This window comes from Poecile atricapillus, chromosome 2 (assembly GCF_030490865.1).
Source record: "Poecile atricapillus isolate bPoeAtr1 chromosome 2, bPoeAtr1.hap1, whole genome shotgun sequence".
In the NCBI taxonomy this organism is placed as follows: Eukaryota; Metazoa; Chordata; class Aves; order Passeriformes; family Paridae; genus Poecile; species Poecile atricapillus.
This window is the reverse complement of record NC_081250.1, coordinates 66,447,074-66,461,246: the sequence shown is the minus strand read 5'-3', so window position 1 is coordinate 66,461,246 and position 14,173 is coordinate 66,447,074. Positions and strand designations below refer to the sequence as shown.

The following is a 14,173-nucleotide window of genomic DNA, read 5'->3' as shown; positions in this document are numbered from 1 at the left end:
GGCCCGGCGTTCCGCTCCCGGGGAAGTCCCGCAGCACCGAGCCTCCCGTGCCAGGAGCCTTTGGACGGCGCTCAAGGCGCGTCGGGCGATCCTTGGTCCTGCGCAGCGCCGGGGTTGGAGTTGGACGATCGTCGTGGCGGTGCGAAATGTGGAGGTTGAAGATGTAATCTGTGAAACAGAAGCTAACGAGCAGGCTCTGTGTGATGTCCAGGTGTTAGAAGGACAAGTTACTTGTCGGTAGAAGTGCCTCGTTGAGGTTTAGGCCTTGACATGCTACAGTGATCTCAGACCTAGGCAGAGCCTGGGAAGAAGGATGTAGCAATAATAGTGGACACAAAGAATGCAGAATTTACAGGCCACAAGGACATTTGGCAGAACTCCCAAGATAAGAATGAAACTTAACAAACCCAGCAACTGTGCTGAATCAGCTCCGAGTGGATAAAAGGCAATTCCGGCAGGTGGGGATCACGGCCACCGACTCACGGACCACCGACCCCAAAGCAGAGACGGACTGAGCATGCGGATTAATTAGCATGGGAGACTCATTAACCAGCAGAAGATAGAATACTAATTAATAAGAGAACCATGTAACTTGTAGCCAATGAACACTAATTCCTGTGTTTGGTAAAATGTATAAATTGTGAAAAGTTTGGCTAGTTGGCGTGCTTGATCTGTGGAATACCACTGAGCACCCAGGCTGCTGCAACTCTGAAAAAAATGGTCAGCGTCTCTCTCAAGTCTCTAATTATTGGCTTATTGCACACCAGGTAACGAGTCCAATTTTTTTTATGGACAACAGTGGATCCATTCCAACTCAGAATATTCTGTGAGTCTGTGGGAAGTAGACTAACATACCTCTGGAAAGACCAAGGGAGCATATTAATGAAACAAAGGTGCTGTGGAAATCTCGTAATTCTGTGTTGCTCTAGAGTAGCTGGTTTTGAGTCATATATTTGATGGTTTAATTGAAAGTTTTTCCCAAAGCACGATAGACAATGAATTTGATACTGATACATTGCCTTTATCTCAGTAGTTTTGTTAAATGCAATGGATGTTAAAATGGAGAGCTTTTCCAAGCCCTACAATCAAAACATTCAGTGAAAATAAAAATGCCAAGATCCAAAACAGCCTCCATGCTTTCTCTTTTCTCCCACACTTTATTCAGCAATTTGCATACAGGGTAAAATGAAACAAGAGTAGTGTTAAGATATGTTCTAATTTTTGATTTAATTTGTCATTTGGGCATGCATTGCTTTTATGGCAATGGTAAATGTAGTCTTGAGTGTTTCATTTTTAACTTTCACTCATTTAATTTTGAACCTGCAAATTACACTAAAAATTATCAGAAGTAACTGATAACTCTAAGTAATTCTAGTTTAGCCTAATCTTATTTTAACATACTGAAAATGTTATTGAAATGCTGTTAAGTATTGAAAGTGACATGAAAATACAAACACTGGAAAACATTCATTGCTACTGGTAAAAGTATTTCTAGTCCAGATAATGTCCACCTAATGGTATAGTATTACTTTTTCTGTAAAGGTCTCTCACCAGATGGTGATGTCGTTATCCTAGTCATGGTTTGGTTGTTTTGGAGGAGTTTTTTTGGGGGGGAAAGAGCAGCTAATTATTTTTTCTTCAGAGAAATAAAATTATACTGGCATGCTGTAGGAGGTTTCCTATATAGCACTGCAGGATCTGAAACATTTTGTGTCTTCTACACAGTGCCTATGTACTTTAAGTGCTGCTTTTCCATCTGAGTTAACTGTTCTTTGTTACTAATGTCCTAATGTTACTTATTAATTAACCTCTATGGTGCCCTTACTGGATTTGTATGTTGTGGGGGCACAGAAAGGTGTTATTACAAGTGTATCTGAAAATAATTGCAGTACTTTGACTAGCTTCAGCAACACACCAAGCCAAGATTGGCTCCAATGTTACAGCTGTACCTAAAAGCCTATTAGGCTGCATTCTTTTGTGCTAAGCATTCTACCCATATGAAACAAGTTATAATTTGAAAGAGAAGTCTCTATGAAAACCTGAAACAACCTGCAGAGATTTTTTTTTTCTTTTTGCATGGACTGCTCTGTGTGTTCATTCACAGGCATAATAAAATAAGTGATGACAATATGTGCCGCTATTGTGACGTTGAGCTTTGACATCTGTTATGTTGGATGCCAGTTTTGAGAAGACTGGTGTTCAGTCAGAGTTCGTGTTGTCCCTGGAAATGTGATTGCAGTCACATACAAACATTGTATCCTTGCATTTAAAAGAGGATTTTCAGTTAGAAATTATACATAAAACTGTTATGAGGAAATATGCCTTTATCTTCAGAACATGTGTTAGAAAAAGGGTGGGTATTCCCAGTCTGTAGGAATCTATAAGTAATGGATCTATAAGTAACCTTTACCTTACATTTCTATTTTCAACTTCTTAAATGAATCTCCCAGATGTATTGTTTCCTCTTTGAAGATATCAGCAAAAGGCAAAGAACTGTTTATGTAGAGATTTATTGGTTTTGCTATCAGTACTTGCTTTTGGCATGGCCATGGGTTCAAGAATCAGCTGGACTGCCACTTCATTGTTTACTCAGTGCCTTCTATGAGAGAATAACTCAGCAAAGCACTTTTAGGAGCATTGTCACACATACAGTCCTAACCTGTTTCCTGCTTCCTGTTTCTCACTTTGGATGGCATACCAAGATGTGTCAGGAAAAAGCTGGCTGCAATATAATTTGGCTAGGACAGAGAGCTTGCTTGTATTGTAGAAGGAAATTTTCTTGGGACAATCAGGAGGCTCACTTTCTCACTTGCTCCCTGTGTTTTCCTGGAATTTTCCCTGTTAGCAAAATGCTCAGAGGGCTTTTTTTTCTCAGTTGTTTTTCTGTGGACATTGCTCCAGGTGTTAATATCTTGCAGTTCCTACCATGTGCCAAAAACTGCATTCTTCTCAGTTCTCTTCAGGTTCAGGTCAATGCAATATTTTTGATAACTAACCCCCTATGCCAGTGCACCCCAAAAAGGTAACTTGTTATTTTTACTTGCTATCTTTTTCTTAAACTTTTCTGGGGCTCACAGATAAAGTAATTTTTTTTTTTTTCAGAAACTGTTAAAAGCTCTAAAATTTTTCTCTAATAGTTGGTGATTTTGTACCCTTCCATATTATGTCATGCCCACTGAAATCAGAAGACAGACTATTACTTAAAAAAAAAGGTGCCAAGATTTATCTCTTTGTTACTTTTTGTAGTCCAGAGAAATAATTCTATGGATATTGAATTCTGATGGGTTTTTGAAATTTCTGTAGTAGTTTTCAAAATTACAAACAGTTGCTATATGTGGTAGTTATTAATAATACCAGCGAGAATCTCCCACTTAGACCTGTCAAGCTGACATTATTCTTTCTCACCACTGATTATTACTGTGGGGAATTAACTTATTGGAAATTGATGCAAGCAGAAAGGAGTCATACAGTAACCTTCATCCCTGGAAGTCCTGTCAGCTACTTCTGGTGGTAGTACAGGAGACAAACCAGTGTTCACAGGAGCTCTTAATGAGATCTGCCAAATTTTGCCTGAATTGTGGTGGTTCCTTGAAGGTTGATGCTTTCCCAAGTTTTTTTCAGGAAGGAATTTTAGCTACCCTACTTCAGAAAATTGTCTCAACCACACACAGATTCTGTATTTTACTTAAGGGAAAAAAAAAAAAAAAGAGGGGGATATCTCTCTTGAGATCTCTATCACAGAAATATATAAAAAATTGTGTTCCACAAACTTGACTAAAAAATTACAGGGTTTTTTTTGAGAAATGGAAAAAGTCAAATTAAAACTGTAATAGTCTAGATAAATTTGTCACTGATAACTATGCTTTCTTAATCAGGCTTATGGATTCCATATGATGGTAACAGGAAAGGAACTTCAGAGCTCCCTTTGGCCTTATCCAAGGTTGCCCAGCTTAAGACTCTGTGCACCACTTGGGTTGGGTGATGGTTTTGCAGTATGTACAACTTAAAGCATACAGAGTATTTTTAGCCACAAGATTTTTTATCTTGCCTCTGCATGAAGAGTAGAAACAAAGTTGTTGACACAAAAAGATAAAAAGCTATTTTTGTTCTACACTGCAAGTTAGCTATTAATTCTGGGATAGGTTGGTTTTTTGGTGGATTCATGTCATTGTGCACATGGATTTCATAAGTCCAGTCTTTCTCAACCAGGGAGTGAACTCCATATACTACAGCAGTATTTGTTAGCAGCACTGAGTATATCTGAACAACCTCCAATCTCTTAGTTTTATCATTGTGATTGTTGTCACATATGGTGAAAGCAAAATTCTATTTTAAGCCTAAAGTAAAAATAAAATATAAATAATATAAATATAAAATAAAATATAGTCAGTAAGAGAGTAAGAGAATTAGAGAGCGTGTACCTGTAATTGCATATGGAGTAATCAATAAGTAAGAAAGCCACCTATGGCTAAGATAGGGCTGTCAATGTTAAAGAAAAAAAAAGGAAAATTGAAGATTAATTTCTAGATGTAACACTTCATGTTATGGGAAATTAACAAAGCAGAGCTGTTTTCTTGGTGACTTTTACATCTCTAATCATTACTGGAGTGCATCTAGGATATTGTGTCCAGTTTTGAATGTTTTCCAACCCATGCAAGACACAGACAAAACTATCTGCAAGCTTCTGCAAAGCTGAAGAGAGAAATTAACAAATTATACGTTTACATTCTGATCCTTTCATTCCTTTTCCCCTTGAAGAAGTAAAAAAAAATAATAATTCATTATCTTAACTGTTTATTCCCTTGTTTACTTGAAATAATAAATTGCAAAGTATTTCATCAGTGCTTGAAATTAGATTATTGCATAAATATCTGTGTACGACAGAATTCCACACTTGAACTCAAATCCAGCAAAGGACTTCAGGAGAACTATCTTGCCATTAAAGTTCTTAAAGCAGCTTTTTGGACAGAATCCTCAGCTGGAATCTGGAGAAGTTTGACCCTAGAAGGGAAGGGGAACTGCTGCACCTGGCAGCTGGGAACTGCTGCACATGGTAACTAGGACTGTGCACTATAGATACTTTCGGTGCTTACAGTATCAGACTGAATTATGCTGTAGCTGCCTGTAGTTCTCTGACTATATCGTATCTCTTTCCATCGGTTTCGAGCTGCAGGATGTGGTTTTGTCCTTGGTCTTTCACCCTCTGTTGCTGCAGCTTTTGGTTCTCCCTTCTGAACTTGCAAATCTGTTGTGATTTCTTCAGCTCAGCTTGCTCATTTTCAAGTTCTGCTTGCAGCATTTTAAGCCAAGGAGCCAGCTTGTTATATTTAGATAGTGGCTATTGACTTTCTGCCAACTTGTCATCCCTTTCTCCCTAGGATTTTGTTTTCAAGAACAGGAGCCATTTCTGTGTGTATCCTCCTTTTCCTCCCTCAGCACTGTAGAATGATGACCAAGGAGTCAGGCAAGGGCTAAGGTTTACTGTCTGTGGGTACACTGTGTGCATTCCTTGTTATCCTTGTGGATGGAGGTTTGTGTAGCTGACACTGAAACAGGCTGAGTTGGCAGAAGAGGAAGGCCTGAGGAGATAGGAGGGTCCTGTTCCAGCTCTGAGGAGCGAAACAAAGTTGTATCACTGAAACTCTGAAAGACACAATGGTCAAAAAGTAACTTATTTTCGAATTAAGGATGGTTTAAAGATCAAAGTGCGCATCCCTGCATGTGCTAACAAGCTTAATGAAGATCATCCTGCTATGCTTATGATTCTCACTCAATTCTCCACTTAAATTGTGCTCTACATGAAGGAGGATGGTAAGATTGGGCTCTGTAAAAGGAGATGTAAGGAGCTCCCTGCTTTATGAGTGGAGAGAATCCCTTTACAGGGATCCTCTTTATCCTTTTATTTCATCTCCCTGTTTCTATTCTTCCTTGGGAGCAAGTGATATCCCAAAATGCTGGAGTAAAGACTCCTTACCAACTTTCAGCATTTCCTGGGGGGAACAACACTTTCTATCATCAACTAATTAGAAGGAGAGGTCACATAGTTTGCAGCATTCTATTCAGAGTAGGTGGAAAAGCAAATGAGGACAAATTTGAGTAAATTTCACCCATACTGTTACTGTAGTAGTGGAATTGTGTCATTCTGCTATTGCAAAACAAGAGGTGACACCCTCTGTCCAGTTTGTACAAACTATTTTCTCACCAGCTTCAGTGGAAATTTTCCATCTGTGAAGATAAGTCAATGTGGGCAAAATTAAAAAATGGTTAAAATTAAGAAGTTCACCCTTCTGCAGTGCCTACAGTCCTTGCACCTGCATCAAGTTCCAGTGGATTGAGAAGTTTAAGGAGTGTAATTTTCAGATTTTGGCCTAATATACAGTAATCCCTGATTTTAAAGCAATAATTTTAAAAAAGGAAGCAAAACTCACCAAAAATCAAAATTCAGCTGTTGGCTAACCATCTGATTATAGAAAATCAAGAAAAATAAATGTTAACATTAAAGAAAGAAGAAATAAAGAAGTCTTCAATACTCTATGAATTGCTCTCTTTAATGAATCATGAGAAGGCTGATTAAAAGGAGATTTTATTTGCTGAAGACAAAGAAGTAAGGCAAAAACTGTTTGAAATGCTACTGAGTCTGTTGGAAGAAAGCTATACATTTTTTCAACTTAATTTCCTAGATACTTTAATAAATTTAGTAATAAGCAGGAGTGGAATTTGATCCACCATGTTTAAATGTTTCAGTTTACTTTTTTTCTTACACCACCTGTAACTGACAAAAAAAGAAAACCATAAAAAAGAAAAAGCATCTGAGATGCTGGTGGAAGCTCTCTGAGAGTACTTCTTTTGTTGTACTGTATTACACTCTTCTTTATACATATTTTCATGTCTCTGTTTGACTGTATCAGGCCTGGTATATGCACTGTGTTCTCATGGAAAGGGTCAGATCATACAGTCAAGTTATTCTCTCTGCAATTGATTGGAGGCTTTATTTGTCATCCAGTGGCTGCCTAGCAAAAGTGTGTAATTTGTAACTTCTTTAGTTTTTAATTCTAATGTTTTCTATTTGTAATAACTGTAAAAATAATTTAATTTAAATATTAATTAAATTCTGAAATAATTTGTAATCAGAATGGAAACTGCAGTGCAAATGCATTACTCTCTACATTCATTACTCAGTTAATTCAAGGCACAACTCCAGCACCTGCATTTGGTATTCTTAGCACTTCTCTTTTATGCTATACATCTGTGAGGCCTAGAATTTACATATAAAGTTTTGCAATATATCTACTACTAATTTTATCAGAGAAGGGTCTTTTCGTCACTCAAACCTCCATGGAATCTTACCATGGCTCCTTCTAGAAAGGGAGTATTGCTAGCCGAGTTCAAATTACCTTCTCCAGGAAACTGTTTCTCATTATCAAAACCTGAGTATGTCTTGGATCGAGAGACAGGGGGTTGAGTGAGAAAGTAAGACATGTCTGTTATGGAAGACACTTTAATAATACAATCCAGCAGTGACTCCACATTTCTGCAAAAGGCTCTTCAGGACGACCTACAATGGGCTTAACTGATAATTATTCTGGCAATAAAACATCTCCCAGGCTCCTGCATTCTTTTTTAGTATTGTTTTCTTTTTGCCAGCCCAACATTCTCCTTTTATGTGGTTGCTCTTCCTTGACTAGGGATTACTCCTCTGGGAAAAATGTATCCACACCCAAAGACTCGTTCTAATTGACTAGGAAGAAAGATATGTTGGTTCTAAAGTGTTTCTATGGCTTAGGGACTCTGAGAGGTGACCTAAAATTTATATGGACTCAAAAGAAGAATTAAATTTTTTGAGTGTTTTCAGAGAGTATTCATGGAGATAATACAGCTGAGGAAAATAGGTATTTTGATTGGAACTTAATGAATGTATCACTTGGCCTCCTCAGTGTGCATCCTTTTTCATCAGGAGTCCTCTATCAAAAATATGATGGGACTACATGAATGTTCACAGTGATATTCAGCTAATATATTAGCTAATTTCTCTTTCATATGTATGTATGCCTGTTCCATTTAAACCAATTCCTTGGTTTAAAGTGGAAATATAGCCTAGAATATTGGAATGTCAATCACACTGCATGAGCTAGAGAAGATCCTGGTCACTTGCTGTGTTGCTGTAATAACTGCTCAGGATATAGATGCCATTTTCCATTTTCAGATTGGTTTTTATGTCAATCATCTAACCTTCCTTGACTGAATGCTTTGCTCCCCCCTCTCATGTCTCCCTGTGCTCTGTACAGTCCATATTGTTCATGTGCATTACTCATGCCATGGCAGCAAGAGCTGACGTCAAAATCAAAGTCTGTTGATTTAAAAGAGCTTTGCACCAGCTAAAGACCTTTTAGACACCACTGTGAACTACCAAGTACTGCCTGGCATACTTTGGCAGGGGAGGGGTGTGTGATAGATGTCATTATAACATGCTCATCCTAGCACATGGCACTTGAAATCCCTCTCATGTTTAGCCTCACCAACAAGAACATACTGCATGCTAGATTTTCCAAGAAGGGCTCAGAAGCACAGGTTGCTTCACAGAGCTGGCAGGCAGTGTCTTTTCTTGCCACCGAGTTGTATATTTCATCCTGAAGATATGAAAAGGAGGCTGTTGGTGGTTCTCTCAAGTCAGTTCTTCCAGGAAGGAGCAACACTGCAGTTCTCCCAGGGGTTCTGAGTATGGTCTCTGTAACCAGTTTCCCAGCTTCAGTGTGAACCAGAATATATACTTGACCTATAGAATATGTCGTGTTAAGTACAGAATTAGCGCATCTTCGAGTGTGAACAAACATTTTGACTGTTAATCTTCAGGAAAAATAATAATATAGCCATAGGAAGAGTAAGGGAGGTAGTATTTTCTGAGGAGTCTCGTGTGACAGGGAACATGGAGCTACAATGGTCCAAGCTAAATACGTAGTCTGATGGATGTCTGTTCTCCCATGGATTAGGGGTGATAACAGGTGCATCTCTGATACCTTTTTTCCTATTCTCATTCTGAAAGTATCACCATTGCCTAGTGGACTGTTTCCCTTAACCTTGTTGCAGACAAATTGTTTGCATAACAGTTTGTGCCTCCTTCCAAAGGAGCTCTTAAAGCCTGGGACAAAAAAGTGTGCTGCACTCCAAGAAAAAGTTGTATGGAAACCCAAAGCATAGAAGGAATAAAAATTAATGTGGAAATCCTCTGGTAGTGTTACATTTCAAACAGTTCCTTGTCATTACAATAAACAGGTATGTTTACTTAAGAACACTGAAAAATTTATTAGGGAGTGAAATAATCCTGTAGAACAGCGCCTTCTCTACGCAAATGGATTAACCTACATGGATTGAGTCTTCCAACACCTGGTTCTAGGAAAAAGATCAGTAAACGGGTGATCTTAATCTGATTTCTGTTGTAGATGGCTGTACATTGGGTGAAGTGAGCACAGAGACTCTCAAAGAGCTGACTTAATGGAAGTGTTGCAGATGGAAATGACACCTACTGTATTAAACCTTTTTTTAAAGGTATCTCTGCACAAGCATCCATGTTTTCTGAACAATCACAGGTTTTTCATAGCTTTTATACGTATCACTTGGATAATGGGAAAACAGCTACAAAAAAAAGAGACTGCATTTTAAAATTTTACTCTTATGTACCAGATAGCAAAAGCCCGGCACCCACTTTTATTTTCTTAATCCTACATCATATCAGTATATAAACAGATTATAATGTTATTCAATGCAAGGGGCGTTAAGAGCTAAGATGCTTCTAGCCAGGCTTGCAAATTCGGAATTCATTTGGCTTCAATTAGAGCTTTATTTTAATAAAGATTGGAATTTAAGGTTTCAGACTATACCAAATGAAACTTCTCAGTATCTACCACAGAGGACACAGGTCATCACTTGTGTTTTAGGGAAAACAACCGTCAATCTGTGGCAGGAACGATCATTCCCAGTTAAGAGATAAGGGCTTGCAAATGCACTCTTTTTAAGGCTATATTATTTAATATTACACAGATGTGCCACAGTTCACTATTGACGTATCGGCAGCAGCTGAGGATTCAGAGAAACACAGAATTATTCGTGTTGGAAGGGGCATGAAAGATCATTTAGTTCCATCCCCCCTGCCGTGGGCAGGGACACCTTCCACTACACCTGGTCGCTGCGAGCTCCATCCAGCCTGGCCTCGGACACTTCCAGGGATGAGGCATCCACAGCTTCTCTGGGCAACCTGTTCCAGTGCCTCACCTCCCTGGAAGTAAAGGATTTATTACTAATATCTAACCTGTCCTTACTCTCTTTCAGTGTAAAGCCATTCCCCACGACCAGCCCTTGTAAACAGACTCTCCGTGTGCTGGAGCCAGGCTCTCCCGGCGCGGGAGCCCGAGAAGAGGGCGGGGATGGCAGCGGGGACCGGAGCAGGGCGGGTCCGTCCCGGCCGCGTTCGCCCGCGCTGCTTTTGTCCCTCTGGCGGCGCCGTAGCGGCCGGGCCGGCGCTTGCGTCCCGCGGGCATCCCGGCTCCCGGCTCCTGCCTCCCGGCCGCCGCCGCCATGGATTACCGAGCGCTGGTGATGAGCCAGGTCGTGCCCGGGCAGTTCGATGATGCGGACTGCTCGGACAGGTGAGGGCGCTGGGGGGGCCGGGCACCGGGCGCGGCCGGGAGAACACGCGGAGCAGCCCCGGGACCTGCCCGGCAGCGGGGAAGGGAGAGCGGGTGGTGCTGCCCGGTTGCTGGAGAGGGTGAGAGGAAAGGCTGCGGGTGTCTCTCGGCTTCCCTTTTCCATGATGTGTGCTGCTTTGGGACATACTTGTCTTGGCAGAAGTCTGTGACTCGTTACTGACATTACGGAATCGTAGCATCAGTTAGGTTGGGAAAGAGCTGCGAGATCATCGAGTCCAAGCTGTGACCCAGCACCACGGTGCCAGCTAGACCATGGCACTGTAACAAGTCCAGTCTTTCCTTAAACACCTGCAGGAACGGTGACTCCACCACCTCCCTGGCCAATCCATTCCAATGTCTAACCAGCCCTTCCGTGAAGAAATTCTTCCAAATTCTCCCGACTTTCAACTTCAGGCCATGTGCTTTTCCTGTCACTTGTTGCCTGGGAGAGGAGACCCACGTGGCTACAGCCTCCATTCAGGGAGTTGTACAGAGTGATAAGGTCCCCCCTGAACCTTCTTTCCTCCGGGTAAACAACCCCAGCTCTCTCAGTTGCTCCTCACAGGACTTATGCTCCAGACCCTTCACCAGCTTAATTTCATTTTCTAGACCTGATCCAGCACCTCAATATCCTTCCTGAACAGGGTGCCTCAGAACTGGACTCAGTGAATTAAAACACAAGTGAAAGTGTAAAGTCATTTATGGGGACAAGTTTATTGCATTTTTGGTGGCTGTAACAATGATTTTCAGTTATAGAGACATCTCCGTCTCTTTTAAGTGAATCTGCGGAAGACACAGAGACATGTAAAGAGGGTGAGGTCCCTGAGAGCTGCCAGCTATGCACGTGTGAAGAAGTTAACGCTGAGGAAGGAGATGGTGATGATGACAACGATGATGAAGAGGAAGATGAAGACTGGGACTGGGATGATGAGGTGGGAAGACTCACAAAGCGCCACAATGCTGCTGGTGGATGCAATCCGCAGGTATGTTGAAGGCTATTTTGTGAGCCTTGGGGGTGCCCAAGAGATAATGGGGCCAGCCTGGATGCTTGGTTTGTTGTTAGTTTTATGTTGAGGACAAATGCAAGCGGAAATTTTTCCTTGAGAGAATGCCTGCCCTTTGCATCTGTTCCTCTGACATGCCATATGTGTATGTACATTGTAGCCAGAGCTCCATTTGATTTTCTTGTCTCAAGCCCTTTTGCTGGATTCTCTTTGTCACTGCAGTTTCCTTCTCTTCCTTACCTTTCTCAACTCTTCTTTCTTTGCTCACCTTCATCCCTAGAGATATTCCTTACTTTTTTGCTATTTGTCCTCTGTGTTTCTGAGCATCTTCCACAGCCTTTCTGTTTATTTTTAGACTATCTGCTAGTACATCCAGGGTGAAACTGGTTCTATTTTTGGCTTAGGAGTGAAGAAGGCAAAGAAAAATACAAGCATAGGAAATGGATGGGGGGGGCTTGAAGTGAATTAATTTAGAGTGTGTGGCAACTTAGCAGAACAGTTGATAAATCATAGTGGTGCTGATCATAGCATAACATGTTAGGCAGCGCTTTATTTAGAGGTTTATGCTGTTCAGTGATGGTGAAATCATGTTAAGGGTTAGTTGTGTTTGGGGAGGACTACATGTAAGACAGAATCTTGGAAAGTTTTCTCATTTCATTACCTCTGCATTTTTCCCTCTTATTTTATTCCTTGTTTCTATCTTCTCTTCCATTCACAGACAGAAAAAGTGCTGTGTGAGAGACTTGTAGCTTCCTAAACTAAAAATAACTCTGGTTTGGAGGACTTTTAGAATTTTAACTGATGTGTTAACTGTATTTTCTTTTCTTGATTTAAATAAAATCTGGTGTTAGTCCATATCTGTTTCCTGATATATCAGGTGGTTTTCATCCTACAGCTTTAGGCATAGGCATTTGAGATGACTTTTCCAATTATACGGTTTGAATTTCAAAGGGCTGTGTACAGAACATGACTTATGTTAACAAATCTTTTATTTCAGGCAAATAGACAGACCCCTAATTGCTCTTCAGCAAAACTGTCAACCCCTGCAGGCAAGGTTTAAGAAAATTTGAACACAAAATAATTTAGGTGAGTATAATTGGACTGTCTTCTGTTATTTAATCAGTTACTACTCTGTGGCATTCTCAGGACTAATTCTGCTTCTGTTAAGCCAGAACTCACTGGAATGGGTGAGTTAACCGTTGCCAGAGAGATTGAAAAATGCCTTTTGAGTACTCAGAAGTTGCCTTTGCTCTCCAGGAGCTGCCTGTCATACCCCTTTCTCTCCACCTTTAGAACCACATGGCTTTTTTGTTGGGTTTTTTCTTTCCCCTTGACTTCTCCAGGCCACATGAAGTCTTTCTTCCCTAGATTGTCTGTAGGAACAAGCTGTTTGGGTGGAGGGAGGGTATCAGCTCTCTGTTGTGATGTTGATCATTCCCACAGCTGCATTTTCTAGACAAATGCAGTCCTCTACAGTATTTGGGGGTACATTATACAGCAGTTCTCTCCCAGGGGCAGAGCTCCTGTGCTAAGTGAAGAGGCTGACATCCAAGCTGGTGTGGTTTGATTTTTACCCTGAGATGGAGATGGCTGCTCAGCACAGCCTGTCAGGACAAGGGGTAGCTGTGACTGGCACCTTCTGATAGGGTAGGGATCAGAGGCTGGGTTTTCCTTGATAACAAAGTGGTGCTAGGATGAAGGCTGCTGGTATTTGTAGCCAAATACAGCAGATTTTATACATTTAGCATTTAATCAAACACCATTTAAATGCATTGTTGAAGAGGATCTGGGAGGCTATTGCTTACTGTGTTAAGAAAAATGGTATTTGATTTTTACAACAGATAAATTTAATGGCGAGATGTTATCCAAAGGGCATTACTGGCATCACATTTCCAAGTCTGTGGAACTGTCTCACTCATTTGTATTGTTACCTTATAGTCCTATCCTGAAATGTAAACAGAGTGAAGTGCTAGGTTAACCCTGGTGTGTAGGAAACTTCTTTGGGTTTGGGTTTTTGTTGTTTTGGTTTTTTTTTTTCATTTCTTCTTATGTGTTTTTCAGATAAACTAAATTTTGATGACTCTGTTATAAACAGAGTCACAGAAAAGTCTAGACAGAAGGAAGCAGACATGTGAGTATTACTTGTGCTTCTATTTTCACTTAAATACTTTGAACCCAGAAGCATAGGTCTTATTTCCTTGTCTGAATAAGTTTGTTAAGAAAAATTAAGCTTAGAAGTAGTCTACATGCAGTTTGCCCCTTGGTCTTCAATTTTTTTGGTTTCCAAATCAGTTTTCTGAATCATTCCAAAGTTTGGATTATTTTGTCACTGGTAGCACATCAGGTTGTGTTGGTGTAGTATAGTAAGACAGAAGTGGTGGGTGTCATTCCCTTAGAAAAGACCCTTTGATACTCTTCTTTTCTAAACATAAATCCTTAGCTGCTGAGCTAAAAAGGCATTGGAACATTTTGAAAGTTCCTTCTGATGAA

At 40.4% G+C, this 14,173-nt stretch overlaps 1 protein-coding gene across 1 annotated transcript in view; it reads left to right on the top strand.

Annotated features, from left to right (window-relative positions):
• Positions 1-10,498: 10,498 nt before the first annotated feature.
• Positions 10,499-14,173, top strand: part of RIOK1 (RIO kinase 1) — a 16,104-nt gene continuing 12,429 nt past the window's right edge. Inside the window, 4 exon segments of the mRNA XM_058831110.1 lie at positions 10,499-10,640; positions 11,458-11,662; positions 12,681-12,735; positions 12,738-12,757. Of these exon segments, the coding sequence (XP_058687093.1) occupies positions 10,570-10,640; positions 11,458-11,662; positions 12,681-12,735; positions 12,738-12,757 (351 nt within the window). The 5' untranslated portion in view covers positions 10,499-10,569.